Source organism: Carcharhinus amblyrhynchos, chromosome 9 (genome assembly GCF_965287045.1).
Source record: "Carcharhinus amblyrhynchos chromosome 9, sCarAmb.v2.hapA, whole genome shotgun sequence".
NCBI lineage: Eukaryota > Metazoa > Chordata > Chondrichthyes > Carcharhiniformes > Carcharhinidae > Carcharhinus > Carcharhinus amblyrhynchos.
Window position 1 is genome coordinate 101,753,530 of NC_137332.1, and position 25,149 is coordinate 101,778,678.

Consider the following 25,149-nt stretch of genomic DNA (forward strand, 5'->3'; position numbering starts at 1 on the left):
CCAAAATGCATCTCCTTGCATTTGTCAGGTATTAGAAGGGTAAATATGTGAGGTGACAGGGATAGGATCTGGGTGGGATTGTATACAGTGCAGGCTCGATGGGCCAAATGGCCTCCTTCTGCACAGAGGGATTCTACAGTAACCCACAGCCTTTCACACCAATCTCAACCCTACTAAGCATTCCCTTCCATGCTTCAACTTGACTTCTCTTCTGGGCTTTTCATCCCTCAGAACAGTGGGCCTTGACTCTGATAGATTGGCTTTTGGAAGTTGAGGGAATTATTGGATATGGAATGCGATTGGGTCGGTTTAAAATACTGGAGAGCCAGGATTTAAAGGAATGGTCCAATAGCCTCGAGGGGCTGAGTGGCTTCCTCCTATCCCTCCTCTCTGCTCATCTGCATCATGACCGGTGCAGACTTGGAGGGCCAGAGAGTCTGTTCCTGTGCCGGATCAAACCAAATTACTGGAATCTGAAACCAAAAGAGAAAATGCTGGAAAATCTCAGCAAGTCTGGCAGGAGAGAAAAGAGCTGATGTTTCGAGTCCAGATAACCCTTTCACAAAAGCTTTGACAAACGCGGTGGCACAGTGGTTAGCACTGCTGTCTCTCAGCGCCAGGGACCTGGGTTCAAATCCTGGCTTGGATCCTCGTCTACACGGAAACTATACGTTCTCCCCCTGCCTGCATGGGTTCCCGCTGGGTGCTCCAGTTTCCTCCCACAGTCTGAAAGATGTGCTGGTTAGGTGTGTTGGCCATGCTAAATTCTCCCTCTATGTACCTGAACAGGCGCTGGAGTGTGGCGACTTGGGGATTTTCACAGTAACTTCATTTCAGTGTTAATGTAAGCCTACTTGTGACACTAATAAATCAACTTTCCCTTTCATTTTCATCTGGACTCGAAACATCACCTCTTTTCTCTCCTTACAGATGCTGCCAGACCTGCTGAGATCTTCCAGCATTTTCTGTTTCTATTTTTTTTTGTTATTGTTTGTTGTTTGTTAATTACATTGAGATAATTCAGGGAATGGTTGTCACCTCTTTGATTTTGCTTCTGTCCTTTTCTCTATACTCTGCGTCCAAATGATGTTACAGTGAATGAAATGTTGGAATTTACACTTTCTGGTTTAAACTCTGCGCGACTCACATTCATGAATTCACTTGGTGCCTTGTGTGCTGCAAACAGGTCAAAGTCTGCCGAGCGCCAGGGTCACCATGTCCTCCTGGATCTTGGCCGAGGGCTTGACCAGCGAGGTGACCTGTCCCATCTGCCTCAACCTGTACCGGGACCCAGTGCGGCTGGAGTGCGAACACAACTTCTGCCGCTGCTGTATCGCCGACTTCTGGGGCGAGCTGGAGTCGGGCTTCAGCTGCCCCCAGTGCCAGGAGACCTTCCCCCAGCTCCGTTTCAAGAGCAACCGGCTGCTGGCCAACATTGTGGAGAGGGTGAGGCAGCTGCGGCTGGACACCCCCGCCCCCGGCGGGGAAGCCGGGCCGGTGCTGTGTCCCAGGCACGAGGAGAAGCTCAAGCTGTACTGCCAGGACGACCAGGAGGCGATCTGCGTGGTGTGTGGCGTCTCCAAGGAGCACAAAGATCACCAAATCGTCCCCATCCACGAGACAGTGCAGTTCTGCCAGGTAAGGAGCGTAGCTTTCATAGAATCCCTACAGCGTCGATGGGGGCCATTCGGCCCATCGAGTCTGCGCCGACCACAATCCCACCTAGGCCCTATCCCCATAACCCCACATCTTTACCCGGTTAATCCCCCTGACATTAAAGGACAATTTAGCACAGCCAATGCATCTAACCCACACGTCTTTGGAGTGTGGGAGGAAACCCACCCAGACATGGTGAGAATGTGCAAACTTCACACAGAAGTGACCCGGGGCTGGAATTGAACCCTGGTCTCTGGAGTGATGAGGCAGCAGTGCTAACCACCGTGCCATCCCTAAAGGAACGGTCGTGAATCACACGAGGATTTTATATCAATCAACAATGGCCTCCTGGTCATTATTAGACTTATAATAATATAAGTTTTATATTATTATATGTGTATACGTATATATTACTATATATATAGGGTTAACAAGCCCTATCCTCGTAACCTCATGCATTTATCCTGCTTGTCTCCCTGACACTAGGGTCAATTTACCATGGCCAATCCACATGTCTTTGGAGTATTGGAGGAAACCAGAGCACCCGGAGGAAACCCAACCAGACACAGGGAGAAAGTGCAGTCTACGCACAGATCCAAGCTGGGAATCGAACCCAGGTCTCTGGCGCTATGAGACAGCAGTGCTAACCATTGTGCCACACTGGTGTTGGGTGTCTCGGGTTTTGTCCCAGCTATCAATTTTGATCTGATTGATTTTGATTTGATTTATTACTGTCACATTTATTAGTATACAGTGGAAAGTTTTGTTTCTTGCGCAAAATATTCAAACAAAGCATACCACATATAGAGAAGGAAAGGAGAGGGTGCAGAATAAGACCATAACACATTGGAGCAGAATTAGGCCACTCGGCCCATTGAGTTTGCCCTGCCATTCAATCATGGTTGATACTTTTCTCATCCCCATTCTCCTGCCATTTCCCCATTACCCCTAATCCCCTTATTAATCAAGAACGTATCTATCTCTGTCTGAAAGACACTCAATGACCTGACCCCTATACCCTTCTGTGGCAAAGAATTCCACAGATTCACCACTCTATGGCTGAAGAAATTCCTCCTCTTCTTCGTTTTACAGGGTTGTCCCTTTAGCCTGATGTTGGGCCCTCTGGTTCTAGTTTTTCAGACTGGTGGAAACACCCTCTCTACGTGCACTCTATCAAGGCCTCGCAATATCCTGTAAGTTTCAATAATATCCCCCCCCTTATCCTTCTAAACTCCAACAAGTACAGACCCACAGTCTGCAATTGTTCCTCATACAACAAGCTCTTCATTCCAGGGATCACTCTTGTGAACCTCCTCTGGACCCTTTCCAAGGCCAGCACATCCTTCCTTTGATATGGGACCCAAAACTGCTCACAATACTCCAAATGGGGGCTGACCGAAGCCTTATACAGCCTCAGGAGTACATCCCTGTTCTTGTAATCTAGTGCTCTTGACATGAATGCTAACATTGAATGTAATGTTCATGTTATCTAGGGATAGATAAAGATCATCTTATTGAGAAGTAGGTCCATTCAAAAGTCTAATGGCAGGGAAGAAGCTGTTCTTGAGTTGGTTGGTACGTGACCTCAGGCTTTTGTATCTTTTTCCTGATGGAAAAAGATGGAAGAGAGAATGTCCGGGCCAGATGGACAGTGAGCGGTCATGAAAGGAAACCAGAAAGAGCATTCGCAGTGGCTACGTTCCAGAGTTCACACTGATAGTTTGAATGAGACCAAATAATGACAACTCTCACCAGCTGCACAGGAAACGCTTTAAACCACAATACCTGTAGTAAACTAGAGAGGGGGTGGGGGATAGGAGAGTGTGGTGGGGTGAGGGGGGGGGGTGGGGAGTACTCGGCATGATTTAGAAACAGACCTGCAGCTAGAGCAACATGAGCTGATCTTAAATCATTGTGAAAGCCAACACACAGTGATAACTGGAGACAAGACCACGCCCCCCCATAGGAACAGAGAATTTAGGAGCAGAAGTCAGCAAGTTAGCTCTTCGAGCCTGCTCCGCCGTTCAATCAGATCATGGCTGATCTCTTCCTGGTCTCAAATCCACCTCCCCACCTGTTCCCTGTATCCCTTTATCCCATTTTTAAAATCAGAAGTATCTCTATCTAAAGTAAAGTTTATTTATTAGTCACAAACAAAGTTTACATTAACATTGCAATGAAGTTATTGTGAAAATCCCCTCATCCATTCAGACTCCACTGTGCTACAGTTAAGAAAGCCCACCACTGCCTCTACTTTCTCAGTAGACTAAGGAAATTTGGTATGTCCATCTCGACTTTTACAGATGCACCATAGAGAGCATTCTTTCTGGTTATATCACAGTTTGGTATGGCTCCTGCTCTGCCCAAGACTGCAAGAAACTACAAAAGGTTGTGAATGTAGCCCAATCCATCATGAAAACAAGCCTCCCATCCATTGACTCTGTCTACACTTCCCGCTGCCTTGGCAAAGCAGACAGCATAATTTAGACCCCACTCACCCCGTACATCCTCTCTTCCACCTTCTTCCTTTGGGAAAAAGATACAAAAGTCTGAGGTCACATACCAACTGACTCAAGAACATCTTCTTCCCTGCTGCTGTCAGACCTTTGAATGGACTTACCTTGCATTAAGTTGATCTTTCTCTACACCCTAGCTATGACTGCAACACAACATTCTGCACTCTCTCGTTTCCTTCTCTATGAATGGTATGCTTTGTCTGTATAGGGTGCAAGAAACAGTACTTTTCACTGCATATTAATAATAAATCAAGTAGAATCATAGAATCCCTACAGTGCAGAAGGAGGCCATTCAGCCCATCAAGTCAGCACTCAACCACAATCCCACCCAGACCACATTCCCGTAATCCCAAGTGTTTACCCGAGCCAGTCCCCCTGACACTAAGGGTCAATTTATCACGGCCAATCCATCTAACCTGCACATCTTTGGACTGTGGGAGGAAACTGGAGCACCTGGAGGAAACCCAGACAGACATGGTGTACAGACTCCACACAGACTGTGACCTGAGGCTGGAATTGAACCCGGGTCACTGCCGCTGTGAGGCAGCAGTGTTAAGCACTGTGCCGCCCCATGGAGCAGCTAGTTCCGTAAATTTACCACCCTCTGCGAGAAGTAGTTCCTCCTTATCGCGGTTTTAAATCTACCGCTTCTATACCTGTGACTTCTTGTTCCAGAAACATTTGGTCTACATTTCCTTTATCGATCCCTCTCATCCCTCTAAAACCCAGTCCAAAGATGTGCAGGTTAGGTTGATTGGACACGCTAAAAATTGCCCCTTAGTGTTCTGAAATGCATAGGTTAGAGGGATTAGCGGGTAAATATGTAGAGATATGGGGGTAGGGCCTGGTCGGTACAGACTCGATCAGCCAAATGGCTTCTTTCTGCACTGCAGGGTTTCTATAATTCTATGAATATAAACCCAAACTGTTTAATCTCTCCTCATACTTCAACACCCATCATCCCCAGAAGCAATCTGGTGAACCTTCTCTGAACTGCCTCCTGTGCCTTCCTTAAATAAGGAGGCCAAAATTGAACCTGGTAAAAAAACAGGGCACCCATTGACTAGAATTTCTGTTCCAGGAGAAGCTGAAGGAATCTTCAGCTCAACTAGCGAAGCGAGTGGAAGCGTTAAGCGAGATCGAGGCCAGCCAGGAAAAGAAAGTTTTGGAACTCAAGGTAATTCTTCTGATTTCTTTTTGCATGTAGGGTACACTGGTTAGCTCTGCTGCCTCACAGTGTCAGGGACTCAGGTTCACGTTCCGGTTTGGGTCACTGTCTGTGTGGGGTTTGCACGTTCTCCCTGTGTCTGCATGGGTTTCCTCCGGGTGCTCCAGTTTCCTCCCACAGTGTGAAAGACTTGCTGGTTAGGGTGCATTGGCCGTGCTAAATTCTCCCTCAATGTACCCAGACATGAACCAGGGTGTGACAACTAGGGGATTTTCACAGTAACTTCATTGCAGTGTTAATGTCAGCCTACTTGTGGTGCTAATAAATAAACTTAAAACTTAACATTGCTACACACATGGCAAACCAGTCTGGTTGGACTGAGAGTGGACCAGTGTCAAGTTTTTTGTGCTTTTATCTTGCTGCAGGTTCACGGTGACAAAGCATTGTGGAGTCAGTATGGCACAGAATGTGGCCATTCAGCCCAGCAGGCCCATACTGTCCCTCTGTCAGTCCCATTCTCCCACTCTATCCCTGATTTCCTACCAGTTTATTTACTTCAAGTGTCCGTCTAATTTCCTTTTGGCATCATCTCCATTTCCATTTGCAGTGTACAAAATCCTCTTCCTCATGTTCCCCTCCGCCCACCAGCATCTTTTTCCCAAAACATTGGCCTGAATTTTCAGGAAGGTGAGCGCTCGGTCCCCATCATCCCCCACAGAGCGGACGAGGGATGTATCGTCCCAGCCAACTCCAACTGTCCCACCACCATTACACACTCAAATGAGCATTGACTGGCCACAAGCGAGACCTCAGCCTACACTTGAATTTGGATTTGGAGCCACATCTCCAAGATCATGTGGGGCGGCACGGTGTCCACAGTGGTTAGAGCTGCTGCCTCATAGTGCCAGGGAACAGGGTTCAATGCCCACATCGGGTCACTGTCTGTGTGGAGTTTGCACATTCTCCCCGTGTCTGCATGGATTTTCTCTGGGTGCTCCAGTTTCCCCCCATTGTTCAAAGATGCGCAGGTTAGATGCATTGGCTGCGCTAAATTCTCCCTCAGTGTAACTCAAACAGGCGCCGGAGTGTGACGGCTGGGGGATTTTCACAGTAGCTTCATTGCAGTGTTAACGCAAGCTTATTTGTGACAATAATAAATTATCTTTAAAAATGAACTTTAAACTGAAGGAGTTTGCACATTCTCCCCATCTCTTCATGGGTTTCTTCTGGGTGTTCTCGTTTCCTCCCACACTCCAAAGATGTGCGGGTTAGGTGGATTGGCCATGCTAAATTACGCCTCCGTTTCAGGGGGACCGGAGGATAAATATGTGGGGTTACGGGGATAGGGCCTGGGTGGGATTGTTGTTGGTGCAGACTCGATGGGCTGAATGACCTCCTTTTACACTGTAGGGATTCTATGTCTACCTGCTGTGTAAGCCACATACCCATTCTCACCCAAGGGCTATGCCCTTTCCAATGGAGCTGTTAGTTGATTGGAGAAGGAACTCTGACAGACACCTAGAGCAGAGATACTGAGTCCAGTTACATTGTCTCCTGTTGTCTCTTGTTGGGAGACTGACAACAAAGACCGAATATTGACCACAGAATTTATATATTCCAGGTCTCTGTCCAGCGTTGGGTTCGTGTCACAAGGAAAGCTCTGGCAGCACATTTGTCACGGGATGCTGGTTATTGGGACACATTCCCACCTTTCTGACTCCACAGTAATGATATACTGGTGGTGGTGGTGGTGCCAATAACTGGAGGCCTTCAGTGCCCACAGATGGAGAGAGGAAAGGGGATCTGAGACTGCAACTAGTCTCGAGGGACATCACCGGCCTAACATAGTGCAGAGGGCAGGCCAGATTTAACTCTCTCAGGTGGCTGGCAGTAGAAACGTCACTCAGTACGTCAGCGACCCTGTGCCCCACAAGGTCTGGTTCCGAATCTGTGTTGTACAGAGATAGGAAACAGAAGCAGAAGTAGGCCGTTCAGCCCCTTGAGCCTGCTTTGCCATTCAACAAGATCATCGCTGATCTGTTTGTGTTTCCCACTGATCTCAGTAACCTTTGACCGCCCCCCCTTGCCTGGCAAGAATCTATCTACCTCCACCTTAAAAATATTCAGTGACCCCGCCCCACCGCTTTCTGAGGCAAAAAGTTCCAAAATCACGCAACTTTCTGAGAGAGAAAAACATTCCCCTCATCTCTGTCCTAAAAGAGCGCCCCCTCACTTTAAAATGGTGCCCCCTAGTTCGGGGCTCACCCATAAGAGGAAACATCTTTCCCATGTCCACCTTGTCATAGAAACATAGAAACTAGAAGCAGGAGGAGGCCATTCTGCCCTTTGCGTTTGCCCCATCATTCATTTTGATCATGGGTAATCATCAAATTCAATATCCTGATCCCTGCTTCCCCCATATCCCTTGATCCCTTTAGCCCCAAGAGCTGTATCTCATCTTGAAATCAGACAACGTTTTGGTCTCAGCTACTTTCTGTGGCAGTGAATTCCAAACATTCATCACCCTCTAGGTGAAGAAATTTCTCCTCACCTCAATTCTAAAAGGTTTGTCACGATCAGTCGGGATCTTATATACTTAATCAAGTCACCGCCTCACTCTTCTAAACTCCAGTGGAAACAAGCCCAGTCTTTCCTACCTTTTCTGATAAGACAACTCACTCATCCCAGGTATCATGGCGCAATGGTTAGCACTGCTGCCTCACCATGCCAAGGACCTGGGTTCAATTCCAGCGCTGGGTTACTGTCTGTGCAGAGTCTGCATGTTCTCATTGTGTCTGCGTGCATTCCTTCTGAGTGCTCCAGTTTCCTTCCATAATCCCAAGAGATGCGGGTTCGATGGATTGGCCATGCTAAAGTGCCCCTGAGTGTCCCAAGGTGCGTAAATTAGCTGGATTAGCCTTGGTAAATGGATGGGGTTGTGAAGATAGGGTGGGGTAGAGGGCCTGGGTAAAATACTCTGTCAGAGTATTCGATGGGACAAATGGCCTCCTTCTGCACTGGAGGAACTCTATGATTTGATTTGATTTATTCTTGTTACATGTATTAGCACACTGTGAAAAGAATTATCGCTTGTGCACTATACAGGCAAAGTATACCATTCATACAGAAGGAAAGGAGAGAGTGCAGAATGTAATATTACAGTCATAGCTAGGGTACATAAGAACATAAGAAATAGGAGCAGGAGTAGGCCATCTAGCCCTTCGAGCCTGCCCCGCCATTCAATAAGATCATGGCTGATCTGTCGTGACTCAGTTCCACATTCCCGCCCTCTCCCCATAACCCTTAATCCCCTTGCCTATCAAAAACCTATCAACCCGCATCTTAAATATATTTAGCAAGGCAGCCTCCACCACTTCAACGGGCAGAGAATTCCAGAGATTCACCACCCTTTGAGTGAAGAAGTTCCTCCTCAACTCCGTTCTAAACCGCCCCCCCTTTATCTTGAGGCTGTGCCCTCTAGTCCTACTATCCTTTCTGAGCGGGAAGAGCCTCTCCACCTCTATCCTATCCATCCCATTCATCATCTTATATGTCTCAATGTGATCTCCCCTCATTCTTCTAAACTCTAATGAGTACAAGCCTAGTTTATTCAGCCTCTCCTCATAGTTCAACCCCCTCAACTCCGGTATCAGCCTAGTAAACCTCCTCTGCACTCCCTCCAAGGCCAAAGTATCCTTGCGTAAGTGCAGCGACCAAAACTGCACACAGTACTGCGGCCTCACCAGTGCCCTGTACAGTTGCAGCAAGACCTCCCTACTTTTATATTCAATCCCCCTCGCTATGAAGGCCAGCATCCCATTTGCCTTCCTGACCACCTGCTGCACCTGCAGGCTGGGTTTTTGCGACTCATGCACAAGGACCCCGAGGTCCCTCTGCACCGTCGCATGCTGCAGTTTTTCGCCATGTAAGTAATAGTCCTTCCTACCATTATTCCTACCAAAGTGGACAACTTCACACTTGCCAACATTAAATTCCATTTGCCAGTTTCTGGCCCATTCGCCCAGCCTATCTAGATCCTCCTGCAGACTCTCCACACCCTCCGCACAATTTGCCGTTCCACCAATCTTGGTGTCATCAGCAAATTTCGACACCATACACTCAGTTCCCTCCTCCAGATCAGCTATATAAATGGTAAATAGCTGAGGCCCCAGCACCGACCCCTGGGGCACTCCACTAGTCACCAATCGCCAATTCGAATAGCACCCATTGACCCCCACTCTCTGCCTCCTATTTGACAGCCAATCCCCTATCCACGCTAACACCCTACCCCCAACTCCATGCCCCCTGACCTTCTGCAATAACCTGTGAGGTACCTTATCAAATGCCTTCTGAAAATCAAGAAACACCACATCCACCGGCTCTCCTCTATCCACCGCCCTAGACACATCCTCATAGAACTCCAATAAATTCGTCAGACACGACTTCCCCTTAACGAAACCGTGCTGCGTCTGCTCTATCAAGCAATTCCCCTCAAGATGCCTCGCTATTTTCTCCTCGAGAAAGTGTAGAGAAAGATCAACTTAGTATGAGGTAGGTCCATTTAAAGATCTGGTGACAGCAGGGAAGAAGCTGTTCTTGAGTCAGTTGGTGTGTGATCCCAGACTTTTGTATCTTTTTCCCGACAGAAGAAGGTGGAAGAGAGAATGTTCAGGGTGCGTGGGGTCCTTGATTCTGCTGGCTGCTTTTCTGAAGCAGTGGGAAGTCTAGAACGAGTCAATGGATGGGAAGTTGGTTTGAGTGATGGACTGGGCTTCATTCACCACCCTTCGATCAATCAATCTGGTCAATCTCTGAACCACCTCCAATGCATTTACAGGAAACCAAATCTGCACACAGTATACGAGATGTGCTCTCACCAATGCCCTATATAACTTGTTTTATAATTCATTGATGGGATGTGGGCATTTATTGCCCATCCCCAGTTACCCTGGAAAAGGTGGTGGTGTGCAGTCTTTATGAACCACTCAGTGTGTAGGTACATCCACAGTGCTGTTAAGGAGGGAACTGACCAATTAAACAATCTCTATTACATTTGAAAATTTACCTGAGGTTCCTGAGCAACCAGCGGAAATCGTCAAGGCCTCCCCCCTCCTGCTTGCTAAACAGTCATCACTAAATAGGACAGAGGAAGTTAATAGAGGTGTTCAAAACCATTAAGGGTCTGGACAGTATGAATAATGAGAAACTGTCACGATAACAATGGGACAGAGATTACAGATAATTAACAACTGAGTCAGGCAAAGAGAATGTTCAAAACACCGAGTATAGCCCCCACCCTGCCACAGTGCTGTGTTTAACCCTGGGCACCACACCCCAGGAAGAACATAAGAACATAAGAACATAAGAAATAGGAGCAGGAGTAGGCCATCCAGCCCTTCGAGCCTGCCCCGCCATTCCATAAGATCATGGCTGATCTGTCGCTGCTCAGTTCCACTTTCCCGCCCTCTCCCCATAACCCTTAATCCCCTCTCCTATCAAAAACCCATCAACCCGCGTCTTAAAAATATTTAGCGAGGTAGCCTCCACCACTTCAACGGGCAGAGAATTCCAGAGATTTGAGTGAAGAAGTTCCTCCTCAACTCCGTTCTAAACCGCCCCCCTTTTATCTTGAGGCTGTGCCCCCTAGTCCTATTGTCTTTTTTGAGCGGGGAGAGTCTTTCCACCTCTATCCTACCCATCCCATTCATCATCTTAAAGCAATTAAAACACAACGGCATTACTATTATGCCCGAGGTAGGAGCACATAACTACTCTCTGGTTGTGCCCCAAGTTAGTTTCGTTGGCTAGATATCTTGTGGATGGTTCAGAATAATGCCTACAGCACAGGTTCAATTTCCATTCCGGCTGAGGTATTGACTTGGGACCAGCCTCCTCATCTTGACCCTGAGAATGGATGGTAATGGTAAAGCACCCCTGACAAAAATGGCTCAGGATAAAGCATTAGAGGACATTGAGCGAAGGGCATGCCTCAGGGAGAGCACGCATGATAACATAACCTCTTTGCTCTCACTCCCAGCAAAACTAAATCAGACAGACAGTTTAATGTGTATAGGAAGCTTAGTTCTTCATCATCACTGCAAGTTTACAATTGGAGGCTTAAAAAGAATCCCCACAACAATGCATCAACACAGACCCTAAACAGCACAACACTGCCTCCTTAATGTTTACCTGCACCACATTAAAGCAATCAATTTTACAACTTTATTCCCAAAGTAAGTGGTATCAGTTTGCACTGTAACCCTAATATTTAAAACAGTGGATGGTAATAGTATAATGCTAAAGCCACTACTTTGGTATAATTCAACAAGCATGCAAGGCAGAACAGTAGAAAACATTCAAAGAAAGAAAAAGATTTGAGTCACTTAGAACTTTTCATAACCACTGGATGTCTCAAAGTACTTTATAGCCAATGAAGTACTTTTTGAAGCATAGTCACTGTTGCAATGCAGGAAACACAGCAGCAGACAACTTGTGCACAAACAGCAATGTGATAATAAACATATGAGGAACAAGCATTTGTTCTTCAAAATGGTACCATCACCCATGGAATCTTTTGCACCCACTCAAGCGAGCATATGCAGCCTCATCAAAAAGACAGCATCTCTGGCAGAGCAACGTTCCCTTCTCTGCACTGGAGTGTCAGCCTTGATTTCTGTGCTCAAGCTCCGAGTAGTGGAGCTTGAACCTGATGACTCAGAGACTTGTGCCAGTGTTTAAGATTAATTTATAACACCTCTGTCAGAATAAACTGTCATGATGTGGATGTGCCAGCGTGGGACTGGGGTAAACACAATAAAAAGTCTGACAACACCAGGTTTTAGTCCAACCGATCTACCCGATAGCAAACCCACAAGCTCTCGAGGGGACCCCCTCCCCGCCAGGTGAATGGAGAGCTCCGGCCCCGGACAGAGCACACAAAGCACAGACAGTCTAGAGATCACTGATCAGAATGTGAATCCCCACACCCAACCTACTGTTCAAGTCCCAAAGTGGCCGACAATGTGCGTGGAAGGAGCACCGACCACAGGCCAAAGAGATGCGCACCGCCTCCAGACAGCACAGCGAGCGAGGCCCCGCAAACCCAGGCAAGCCACAGGGGCCACAGACAGCGCGACACGAACCCAAGATCCCCGCCGAGACCGTCCTCACGTGTGTAGAACCTGGCCACCAATCTCCGCCCAGCGGCCCCGCGCCGCCGCGCGCCATGAAGGCCGCCCCGGAGAAGGCTCAGGCCTTGAAGAGGCATGGACGAGATTGGCACTGGGGATCAGGGGGGATTCAATGCTGGTCTTTGGTGACTGTGCGGAGTTTGGATGGTCTTCATGTGTCTGTGTGGGTTTCCTCTGGGTGCTCCGGTTTCCACCCACACCCCAAAGATGTGCAGGTTAGGCGGATTGGCTAAATTGCCCCTGAGTGTCTGTCCCAAGCTGTCTAGGTTCAGGGGATTGGCCATGGTGAAATGTACAGGATTACAGAAATCGGGTGGAGAGGGCCTGGATGAGATGCTCTGTCAGAGAGTTAGTGCAGACTGGATGGGTTGAATGGAATTGCGCTGCAGGGATTCTATAATTCCATGAAATGTTTGAGAAGGGAAATATTTACAGGGCTTTGTATAAAGAACAATGGAGTGGGGCAAATTGGATAGCACATAAAAAGGGCCAGTATGGGCACAATGGGCTGAAGAGCCTCCTTTTGTGGTGAAACAGAAGCAGATATCAGTTGAAAACAGAACGGGTCCATTAAGGTCAGAGAATTCTCAATTCCTACAAGGTGCAGCCACTGGGATTGGTGGTCAGAGAGCGTCTAACTCAAGGGGAGATTCAGACAGGGGTGCGGTGGCAGGGGTGGGGAGGGTGCAGGGGTGGCAGTGGTGAACTGGGAAGGCAAGAGGGGGGAGAAAAACAGTGACTTGTGACCCATTGTCACCTTGCCATCTTCTAAAACAGGACAAGACTGAGGGTATAAAGAGGCGCGTCATCTCGGAGTTCGAGGTACTGCACACTTTTCTTCAGGAGGAGCAGGAAGCGGTCATGGGGAGGCTCCGAGACGAGGAACAGAGACTCCTGCAAGAGATGGAAGAGAACCTCAGGAAGCTACACGAGGAGAAGTCCGCCCTGGAAACAATGATCACCAACATCCAGCAAAGAATGAGCGAGGAAGATCCGGTTTGCTTACTCCAGGTGAGATTGACCGAAGTGCCGTAGTCCGGTATTCCGGAATAGGAGGGAAGCCTCGGGCCGAAGGGTGGAGTCATTTGTACAACAACAACTTGTCCCTGATGTCATTAAATTGAATAAAGAATAAAGAACAGTATGGCACAGGAACAGGCCGTTCTGCCCTCCAAGCCTGTGCTGATCATGATACCTGCCTAAACTAAAACCGTATCACTCACACAGTCCATATCCTTCCATTCCCGTCCTATTCATGTATTCATCAAGATGCCCCTTAAGTGCTGCTATCGTACCTACTCCTACCACCTCCCCAGGCAGCATGTTCCAGACATTCACCACCCTCTGTGTAAAAAAACGTGCCTCGCACAAAAAGGCTGACATTAACACTGCAATGAAGTTACTGTGAAAATCCCCTAGTCGCCACACTCCGGCGCCTGTTCAGGTACACTGAGGGAGAATTTAGCGTGGCCAATGCACCTAACCAGCACGTCTTCGGACTGTGGGAGGAAAACCAGAGCACCTGGAGGAAACCCAGGCAGACACGGGGAGAATGTGCAGATTCCGCACAGACAGTGACCCGAGCCAGGAATTGAACCCAGGTCCTAACCACTGCTTCACCGTGCTACCTGTGTTATTTAATTCCATCAATATTGGGGTGCATCATGTGTTGATAGATCGCTTAAACTACAGTTATACCCACATTTCTACTGGGGAAGTTTCGGGTGGATGTTGGGAGACATTTCTTGCACGGAAAGTGGGGGACATAGAGATAGTGGGGAAGAATTATGTTGGAAGGATGTATCTGAGGGCTGTGTTAGGGGCCTGCACTGAAGCTACTTAAAGAGGTAGACTTTAAACAGTGTCCCAAAATGTTCTCCATCCATCTATGATTGAATATGAAGACCTAGTGCAACATTGCACCAATACCCTGTATCATTGGGACAAAACTTACTCTTGTACTCTAATTCCTAGGCATTAAAAACCAACACAACATTTGCCTTCCCATTTATTGGCTGCACTAATATGTGGTGAAATGGTGGTGCAGTGGCTAGCACAGCTGTCTCACAGCGCCAGGGAGCCGGGTTCGATTTCAGCCTTAACTGATAGAACCAAAGAATGCCTAGAGTGCAGAGGGAGGCCACTGGGTCTGCACCCACTCTCCAAAAGAGCATCTTACCCAGACCCACCCCATTTTCTACCCCCATAGCCCACACATTTACCTATCCTATACACCTTGGGACACAAAAAGGCAATTTAACCAGGCTATTACAGCTAACCCACGAGTCTTTGGACTGTGGGAGGAAACTGGCACACCCGAAGGAAACCCGCACAATCAGGGGGGAACGTATAGAGTCCACAGTCAAGGCTGGAATCAAACCCAGGTCCCTGCCGCTGTGAGGCAGCAGTGCTAACCACCGTGCCATCATGCCAGCACGTTAGTGTAACAAATGGGAAGGCAAATGTTATGTTGGTTTTTAATACCCAGGGGTTAGAGTACAAGAGTAAGTCTTGTTCTATTGACACAGGGAATTGGTGAAGAAACTGGAAATCCAGGACAGGTACAGCATGGCGTTAGATACAGAGTAAAGCTCCCTCTGCACTGTCCCCATCAAACACTCCCAGGACAGGTACAGCACGGGGTTAGATACAGAGTAAAGCTCTCTCTACCCTGTCCCCATCAAACACTCCCAGGACAGGTACAGCACGGTGTTAGATACAGAGTAAAGCTCCCTCTACACTGTCTCCATCGAACACTTCCAGGACAGGTACAGCACAGGGTTAGATATAGAGTAAAGCTCCCTCTACACTGTTCCCATCAAACACTCCCAGGACAGGTACAGCACGGTGTTAGATACAGAGTAAAGCTCCCTCTGCACTGTCCCATCAAACACTCCCAGGACAGGTACAGCACGGTGTTAGATACAGAGTAAAGCTCCCTCTACACTGTTCCCATCAAACACTCCCGAGAATAGGTACAGCACGGGGTTAGATGGAGAGATAATGTTTTGTTCATCGTTTCCCATTGGGGATCTCCCCCATCCCTGGATTGTTTCCTCTCCCTCAGCATCCACTGTCACTTGTTGCTGCAGCAAAATGGCTGTTGCGTTTGTCTAAACACGAGAGTTTCTGAACTTGAAACTTGTAATTTAGTGAATGAAGCATCTCTGACATGTTGGAATGTGGCACTGTCATTTATTATAATGAGTTTTGTTATATTTCCTTTATCCCGATCTCACAGGATGTCAAAGACCTAACCGAAAGGTAAGATTGAAAGATTCACACCTTCAAATTGCTTTTCAATTTCCTTTTATGCACACGCATAGTTATGAACAATCACATGTATTGAAATACACATGCATCCACACACACTGACACACACACTGTCACACAAGAACATACTCTCACACATACACACAAAATCTACATGCACACACACACAAACACTGACATGCATGCACATGCACATGCGTGCACACACACATGCATGCACACACACACATGCACACAGACACACATGCACCAGCACGTGCACATGCATACATATGTGCCAACACTCTCATACACACGCGCCAACGTTCACACACACAAGCACAGACACACGCACAGGCACTCACACATGTGCACACACACACATGCATAAACGCAATCGCACGTACACGGACACACACATGCACACTCACACACGCATGTGCACTCGCACAAACACATACATACAAAATCTCTTGTTGCATAAGTGTAGTGTAGTGAAATCCCTCACCTTAGGACTGGGTCAGACACCATCGGGGAACCTCAGGAGTTGGGACATTTCCATAGCCGGGAACAGCAATGGATTCTCATTCTACTCCCCTGACACCCCTCCTTGCCTGAGCCTAAATCCAGGCAATTAGAGATATGGCAGCAGGATGCCAACCAGCCCAGGATTCAAAGCTGAGCTGAAGGAAGGTGCTTGTTGCCCTGTTATTGACCATCAGCGGAGCCCTATGTGCTCAGGTCAAGATAATTAATCCCTTCCTGGAGAGGTTGGCGTGTGGTCACGTGTCTTGTCCTGGTGAAGGTCTCGGGCCTACAAGAGGCTTCAATGGAATTCACAGAAGTCAGAGTAGCTTTCGCTGTAAATCTTGCCCCCAATGTTGCCGCAAAACATGAGGGAGGAGAGAGGGAGGGTCCACGCATAATTGGAGTTTGAAGACAATTCTAAATCAATTCTAAATGCATCAGAGCCAGCATCACAGTCGGCACAGAGTAGCAGTCAGGCTTCGGGCCTTTCCAGGCCCCAAGAATCCTGCAGCTGGCGGTCACTGAATCCAAAAGTGTCCACTGAAATCTGATGAGGGAATGGGCTGAGGGATGACGTAGGAGGGGTGGAGGGGGGAGGGAATGAGTGGGCTACAAACAGCAAAACAAAATAACCAGAGTCCCGCCCTCCGTACCTCACGGCAGGTTGAAACAAGGCATGGCGAATTGCCAGGTGGTGCCGGTCAGCCGGTTGAATATTGGCGCCTTCCAGGGACCCTTGCAGTACGCGGCATGGAAAAAGATGAGGAAGCTGATCAGTCCAGGTGAGGAATACCGCGGAGATCCGCAAACTCTGAGCGCTGCACCTCTCCGGGGTGGCACACAGGCTAGAAAATAAACAGGAATAAGAGGTGGTATAGAGTCCTTCCCAAACTTAAAACATTCTGAAACACTTTACAGCCAACTGTGTACGGTCCTGAAGTGTGGTCATTACCGCATTGGAGGATACACAGCAAGATCCCTCAAATTGTAATGAGCTACAAATGTCATTTAATGGTGCCAGTTGGGCGATGCACTTCAGTCAGGATGCCCTGGTTAACGTCCCCTGCTCTCCCTTGGCATAGTGCCAAGGGAATCTCTGACTTCCAACTGAGATAGGAGACAACTCCTTCATCCAACATCTCCTCTGGGAGACCCTCGTCACAACGGCGCCCCCTCACAGATTGAGGGCTCAAGCCCCCCGGGAGCGGGAATTCGAACCTGCCACTTTACACAAATTTTTTGTTTAAATCCATGGTTGACAAGCCCACAACCGCATTGAGGAAGTAACGCAACACCATCAGCGATGCTCATCTCCAAGATGGGATACGAAACTGTTTCTCTCCCAATGTGGACACCACAAATCTTGTGGCAAGCTGGTTGTTTTTTACTATTCCGCACTTGAGGCAGCATGGCAGCACTGTGGTTAGCACTGCTACCTCACAGCGCTGGGGACCCAGGTTCAGTTCCGGCCTCAGGTCACTGTTTGTGTGGAATTTGCACATTCTACCCATATCTGCGTGGGTTTCCTCCAGGTGCTCCGGTTTCCTTCCACAGTCCAAAAGATGGGCGGGTTAGGTTGATTGGCCATGCTAAATTGTCCCTAGTGTCAGGGATTAGCAGGATAAATTGTAGGGTGCGGAAATGGGGCCTGGATGGGATTCTGGTTGGTACAGACTTGATGGGCCAAATAGCCTCCTTCTTTATTGTATGGATTCTATGATTCATGGGACATGGGCATCGGTAGCTGGCCAGCATATATTGCCATCTCTCGTTATCCATGGTATGGTGGTGGTGATACAACTGACTGGTTTGCTCGGACATTTCAGAGGGTCGGTTGAGAGTCAACCACATTGCTGTGGTTCTGAGTCACATGTAGGCCAGACCAGGTAAGGACAGCAGATTTCCTTCCCTGAAGGGACATTAGTGAATCAGATAGGTTTCTCCGCCAACCGGCAAGGGTTTCTTAATCACCAGCAGATTCTTAATTCCAGATTTTCTTAAATTGAACTGAAATTCTGCCATTTGCTGTGCTGGGAGTCAGATCTGGGAAATCCGCAATATTAGCCGAGTTTCTGGATTAATAGTCCAACAATAATACCAATAGGCCATCAGCTCCCCTGGTGCAGGATGATGCACTTTGGAACAAGAATTAAGATGGGGAAATAGTCAATGAATAGCAGGACACCGGGAAGCTCAGAGGGACAGAGGGATCTTGGGGGAATTATTCACAGATTCCTGAAGGCAACAAAGCAGGGGATTAGAATGGTTGAGAAGGCATATGGGACACTTATTTTCATCAGTTGTGGCATAGAATATAAGAGCAAGGAGGTTATGATGGAGTTGTACAGAATGTTGGTGAGGCCACAACTGGAATACTGTCCATAGTTCTGGTCATCACCCAATAGGATGGATGTGAATCCACGAGAGGGGGTACAGAGGTTCGCCAGAATGTTGACTGAGATGGAGCATTTGAGCTATAAGGAGAGAGTGGATAAGCTTGGATTGTCTTCTCCAGAGCAGAGAAGGCTAAGGGGGGGACATTATTGAGGTGTATAAGATTATGACAGGGGTAAATAGAAAGTTCTCCTTGATTGAGGGGTCAATCATGAGGGGGGCATAGTTTTAGGTTAAGGGGCAGTAGCGGCTTTGAGACAAAGCTTTTTCACTCAGAGTGTTGTAGGAATCTCAAATGCACTGCTTGGGAAGGCAGTGGAGGCAGGAAACCTTACAACCTTTAAAACATATTTGGACAAACACTTGAAATATCACAACATTCAAGTGATTTGACACATTAGCGAAGGCACCATATCAATGCAAAATCATCCTTTATTTAGCAATTGGATTTTACACTTCCTGCATCATCCAGGGTCATTGAATCCCGACAGTGTAGAAGAGGCCATTCAGCCCATCAAGTCTGCACCAGCTGTCTGACACAGAATTTTACCTAGGCCCTCCCCTGGACCCTAACCCTTTAATCCCACATATTACTCATGGGTAAACCCCCGAACCTACACATCTTTGGACATTAAGGGTCAATTTAGCATGGCCCATCCACCTAACCTGCCCGTCTTTGGACACTAAGTGGCAATTTAGCATGGCCAACACATCTAACCTGCACATCGTTCGACTGTGAAAGGAAACCAGAGCATCTGGAAGAAACACAAACAGGAGAATGTGCAAGCTCCACATAGACAGTGACCTAAGGCCGGAAGAGAGCTTGAGTCCCTGTCGCGCTGTCATGCAGCAATGCTAACCACTGTGCCACCATGCCACTCTTCAGCCCCAATCATTGAAATGTACCAAAAGCAAACATGGGTCCAGCCTTTATTCCTGGACGTACACCTGAGCTGGAATTCTATCACCTCGCCTGTCGCAGAATGGGAAGGGACAATGGGAATGGACAATGGAAATGTCCATTGACCTTGGGCAGAAATTTCCAGTCTCGCCTGAGCAGGGCTGTAAAATCCCGCCCCATGTCTGTTCCCTCCAGTCCAAGTCACACCCCCCCCCCCCCCCCCCACCCCCAGCCCCTAACCTCACCACTTTTACCCTCAGTCTCCACTTCCTGTTTGCTCACCAGCTGCTGCTTTGCCATTCATCTGTAAGGGCAGGTGCGCGTGTTTACATGAGAGCAGCCTTGGATAGAGAGTTCGCGGTCTGCCTGCAGCGCTGCGCTGTGCCTGTGACATGGGGCTTTCCTACGCCCACCTCTCCCAAGGTGTTGACTCATTGCACAGAGTGTGGTCGCGCATGGGCTAATATCGCTCTTAAGTCTCGGCCTGGAGGCGTGACAGATGGCGAGAGATAAAGTCGTCACTGAGAGAAGCAGAGAGATGGTCAGTGTGAGTTTCGACAGTGCAAGTGCTTTGACTGGCTGTTTGCTTTTCTGCAGCCACACTATTGCTCTGGAAACCACACAGCGTGTCCGGTACACAATGTGAAATCATCCACTTTTAGACATGAGCAAGGCAAAAATACAATCATTTGTTAAAATAGAAATTAAGCACATTTATCAAGCCTTCTATGTGCTAAAGCGATTTGCAGGCAATTAAGTATTTTTGAGTGTGGCACCATGGTTAGCACTGCTGCCTCACAGCGCCAGGGTTCTGGGTTCAATTCCCGGCTTGGGTCACTGTCTGTGTGGAGTGTGTACGTTCAGGTACACTGAGGGAGAATTTAGCATGGCCAGAGCACCTAACCAGCATATCTTTCAGTCTGTGGGAGGAAGCTGGAGCACCCAAAGGAAACCCACGCAGGCACGGGAGGAACATGCAGACCCTGCACAGACAGTGAGCCGAGGCCAGGAATCAAACCCAGCTCCATTGGCGCTGTGAGGCAGCAATGAAGGTGCCTGCATCCCCTGAAAACAGGCCACGGTTCCCTGACTAGTTAATTGACTGAACGCGTGGCAGATCTCTTCAGAAACAGAGTCGGCTCAATGCACTGTATCCCACAGGAGGCCATTCGCCCCATCATGTCTGTGCCGGCTGTATGGAAGAGCTACCCAATAAGTCCTGCTCCCTTCCACCCCTTCTCCTCGCCCCCGCCCCACCCACACTGTGACTTTTCCCTGAGCATTCTCTAAGTGATGCCCTTTATAAGGTGTCGAGTCTTGAATCAGTCTGCTTTCTCATCAGGAGCTGACTGTGCAGCGGGGCGGAGCAGTTAGGGGAGGTGGAACAAAAGGAAATGCAGTACAGTTCACTGTTACAGTCTGTGGTTAACCACTGCTTCTGTACCTTGCCTTGATAGCCTGGCTTGGGTTTAATTCAGTCTGCCTTTCCCCCTCTCTCCTCCAACCCACAGTCTCGGGTGCTGTAGGTATCGAGTCGCTGGTGCAGAGGTTGTCGCGAGTGAAAGCATTGTCTGACTGGCCACAAACCACTGACACCACCCGCTCCCTACTCCCCCGCCAGCCTGGGCAAATAGGTCAATCTGAGTTAAAATCATAAAACTGTTCTAGCCTGGCCAAGCAAAAACTTCGAGAGTCAGCATCGGGTAGCGTTTCTGTCTCTGGAGTCACAAGGTTCCTATTTCAGGACTCACTTCCAGGGAGTTGAGCGAAACACTCGATTGAAACTGTGCTGTGCTGTCCTTCCGCTAAATGGTTACGAGCTTCACTGTTTCGAAGAAAAGTGGTGGTGCGGGGGGCGGGGGGAAGGGGAAGTTATCCCAGTTGCTCTGGTGAGTATTTGTTCCTCGTTCAGAGAGCTGCAGAGGCTGTGTTGCCAGGTATGGTCAAGGCTGAGATAGGCAGATTTTTAATCTTGGGTTATGGGGGTAAAGCAGGAAAGCGTTCAGGATTATCAGATCATTCCTGATATCACTCAGTGGTGGAGCGCACTCGATGGGCCAAATGGCCCTACTTCTGCCCCTAAGTCTTAATCAGCTTCACATACAGTAGGTGAAACACAGATTATCACATTGTGGGAGCTTGCTCTGAGTAAATTGTCTGCTAGCACTCCTGTATTACAGAGGTATTTGATTGACCGTAAAGCACTTTGTTCTTCAGTGTGGTTGCTGCAGGCGCTGTATAAATGCAAATAGAATCATAGAATCCCTACAGTGCAGAAAGAGGCCATTCAGCCCATCGAGCCTGCATCGACCACAATCCCACCCAGTCCCCATTCCCATTTCTCCACATACTTACCCTGCTAACATCCTCCCACTAAGGGGCAATTTGACACGACCAATCCACCTAACCCACACATCTTTAGAGTGAGGGAAAAAACCAGAGCACGCAGAGGAAACCCACACAGACACGGGGAGAACGTGCAAGCTCCACACAGTTACCAGAAGCCAAAATTGAACCCAGGCCCCTGGCGCTGTGAGGCAGCAGCACTAACCACTGTGCCTCTCTTTCTCAAAATGTAATGAAGAGCTCACAATGTGGGAAAGTGAATCAAACTATAACTCATAACCCATAGCATCACAGAAACCTTACAGCACTGAAGGAGGCCATTTGGCCCATTGAATTTGCACTGACAACAGTCCCACTTAGGCCTTATCCCATAACCCTGCTAATATTTACCCTGCTAATCCCTTTAAGTAGGCATCCTGGGACACTGGACGGCAATTTAGGATGGCCAATCCATCTAACTTGCACATCTTTCAGACTGTGGGAGGAAGCTGGAGCACACGGAGGTAGTCCACGCAAACACGGGAGAATATGCAAACTCCACACAGACAGTGACCCAAGCTGGGAATTGAACTCGGTCCCTGGAGCTGCGAGACAGCAGTGCTAACCATCTTTCAACACCAGGGAAATTTCACGTGGCCTGTCTACCTAACTTGCACATCGTTGGACTGTGATGAAACTGTAGCACCCAGAGGGAACCCAAGCAGACTTGGGAAGAATGGCAGATTCCACACAGACAGTGACCCAAGACCAGAATCGAATCCGTTCCCTGGTGCTGTGGGGCAGCAGTGCTATGCACTGTGCCACTATGCTGCCAAATAACATGGCCCCCTGTAAGAATTCTGCAATTCATTTGACAAAATCTTCATGAAATATTTCCCTCTCTCCTCAAACAACTTGTTTGCAATGATTACGCAGTCAGCTTACCCACTGAACTGTCCGGTAGATATCTCCTGATCTGCCGGTGTTTGTGATGTAATTAAATAAGTACGTACACACAAACATCAATCAAGATAAGAGTAGGCCACTCGGCCCCTTGTCTGCTCTGACTCTGGCCTCAACTCCATGTTCCCATCTACCCCCAATAACCTTTAACCCCCTTGAGCCCAGAATCTATCCACCGCGGCCTTAACAATAGTCAGTGATGTTGCCTCCACTGCTGTGGGAATGAGATTTCCAAAAGTCCATGACCCTCTGAGAGAAAACATTTCTTTTCATCTCCGGGGTGGATATGGTTCTACAGTCGGGCCCAGCTGTCTTATAGTGCCAGGGACCTGGGTACAATCCCTGATTCGATCATGGTCTTGGATGACTGTGTGGAGTTTGCACGTTCTCCCCATGTCTGCGTGGGTTTCCTCCGAGTGCTCCAATTTCCTTCCACACTCCAAAGATGTGCAGGTTATGTCGATTGGCCATGCCGAAATTCCCCTTAGTGTCCCAAGATGTGCAAATTAGGTGGATTGACCATGGTAAATTGCCCCTTAGTGTCCCAAGATGTGCAAATTAGGTGGATTGGCCATGGTAAATTGCCCCTTAGTGTCCCAAGATTTGCAAATTAGGTGGATTGGCCATGGTAAATTGCCCCTTAGTGTCCCAAGATGTGCAAATTAGGTGGATTGGCCATGGTAAATTGTTCCTTAGTGTCCCAAGATGTGCAAATTATTGGCTATGGCAAATACGCAAGCTTACGGAGATAGGGCAGATGGGGAAAGGTGTCAGGGCAGGCTTGATGGACCGACTGGCCTCTTTCTGCACCATAATGATTCTTAAATGGAAGGCCCTTTATTGTTAAAATGTGCAAATTTGGTGAATAGTGATTGTGACTCAACCAGTAATCAAATTCTTTTTCCTTTCCCCGCTTCTGACCTTCCAGTGCCGGCTCCACTGACCCTTGACCCCAGTTCAGCCAACCCCTACCTGGTCCTCTCCGAGGACTTGACCGCCGTCAAGTACTCCTACACCTCGCAGCAGCTCCCCGAGAACCTGGAGCGCTTTGACTTCTGCGCCTGCGTGCTGGGCTCGCTGGGATTCTCGTCGGGGAGGCACTACTGGGAGGTGGACGTGGGCAGCCGGCCGGACTGGGACGTGGGCGTGGCGGCCGAGTCCATCGACCGGGAGGGTTGGGTCATTCTCACCCCGGAGAACGGCTTCTGGACCTTCGGGCACGTGGAGCATTCGCGGATTGGGGTCTACCTGGATCATGAAGGAGGGCAGGTCTCCTTCTACAATGCCGACGATATGAGCCACCTCCACACCTTCGCGGACACCTTCTCTGAGAAGCTATTCCCCTTCTTCTACCCCAGCGCTGACACCAACACCCAACCTCTCAAAATCTGCCACCAATTCATTTAAGAGATCCGAAACTGGGAATACTGCAGGGACTGACTCATCCCCTGACTCCCCAAAGCCTGTCCACAAGGCCCAAGTCAGGAGTGTCGTAGAATAATCCACACTTGCCTGGATGGGTGCAGCTCCGACAACACTCAAGAAGCTCAACGCCATCGAGGGCAAAGCAGCCCTGCTTGACTGGCACCACATCTACAGATAAGCACCCCCTCCACCACCGACGCTCAGTAGCAGCAGGTTGTACCATCTACAAGATGCACTGCAGCAATTCGCCAAAGATCCCGAGACAGCACATCCCAAACTCATGACCACTTCCATCTAGAAGGACAAGGGCAGCAGATACATGGGATACCGCCACCTGCAAGTTCCCCTCCAAGACACTCACTCACTTGGAAACATGTCGGCCGTTCCTTCGCAGTCACTGGGTCAAAATCTTGGAACTCCCTCCCTAAGAGCACTGTGGGTGCGCCTACATCAAAGGGACTGCAGCGGTTCGAGAAGGCAGCTCACCACCGCCTTCTCGAGGGCAATTAAGAATGGACAATAAATGCTGGCCCAGCCAACGATGCCCACATCCCGTGAATAAAAAAAACTCGGCTATGAGCTTTGCAAAACCGGCTCATCACCCAAATGGAATGAATGAATTGCATGAAATTGTGTGGTAGATACAAACTAAAATCGCCAAGAAATTTAATCCGTGCCTGTCTCTGTTTAACTATCAGTAGTGGTGTAATATATGTTATCCCACAGACAACCTCTCTAGCACTGGTGATAAACTGTTTTGTTTGGATTCTCATTCCTTCAGGTTTTAATTGTTGTTGGAGATTTTAAAAAGGTCAATTTTGAAATGTAAAG

At 48.4% G+C, this 25,149-nt stretch overlaps 1 protein-coding gene across 1 annotated transcript; it reads left to right on the top strand.

Moving 5' to 3' along the window:
* The first annotated feature begins 1,215 nt into the window (after positions 1-1,215).
* LOC145348504 (zinc-binding protein A33-like) lies at positions 1,216-24,300 on the top strand. Its single transcript, XM_080196692.1, has 6 exons — positions 1,216-1,638; positions 5,254-5,349; positions 13,308-13,541; positions 15,772-15,794; positions 16,974-17,092; positions 23,822-24,300. The coding sequence occupies exons 1-6, from the start codon at positions 1,216-1,218 to the stop codon at positions 24,298-24,300; spliced, it is 1,374 nt and encodes a 457-aa protein (XP_080052818.1).
* Positions 24,301-25,149: the final 849 nt, after the last annotated feature.

Coding starts and splice junctions, on each gene's coding strand:
- LOC145348504 (XM_080196692.1), top strand. CDS start 1,216: ATGTCCTCCTGGATCTTGGCCGAGGGCTTGACCAGCGAGGTGACCTGT. Junction 5,350..13,307: donor AGAAAGTTTTGGAACTCAAG/GTAATTCTTCTG, acceptor CTTCTAAAACAG/GACAAGACTGAGGGTATAAA. Junction 17,093..23,821: donor GAGGAAGCTGATCAGTCCAG/GTGAGGAATACC, acceptor CTGACCTTCCAG/TGCCGGCTCCACTGACCCTT.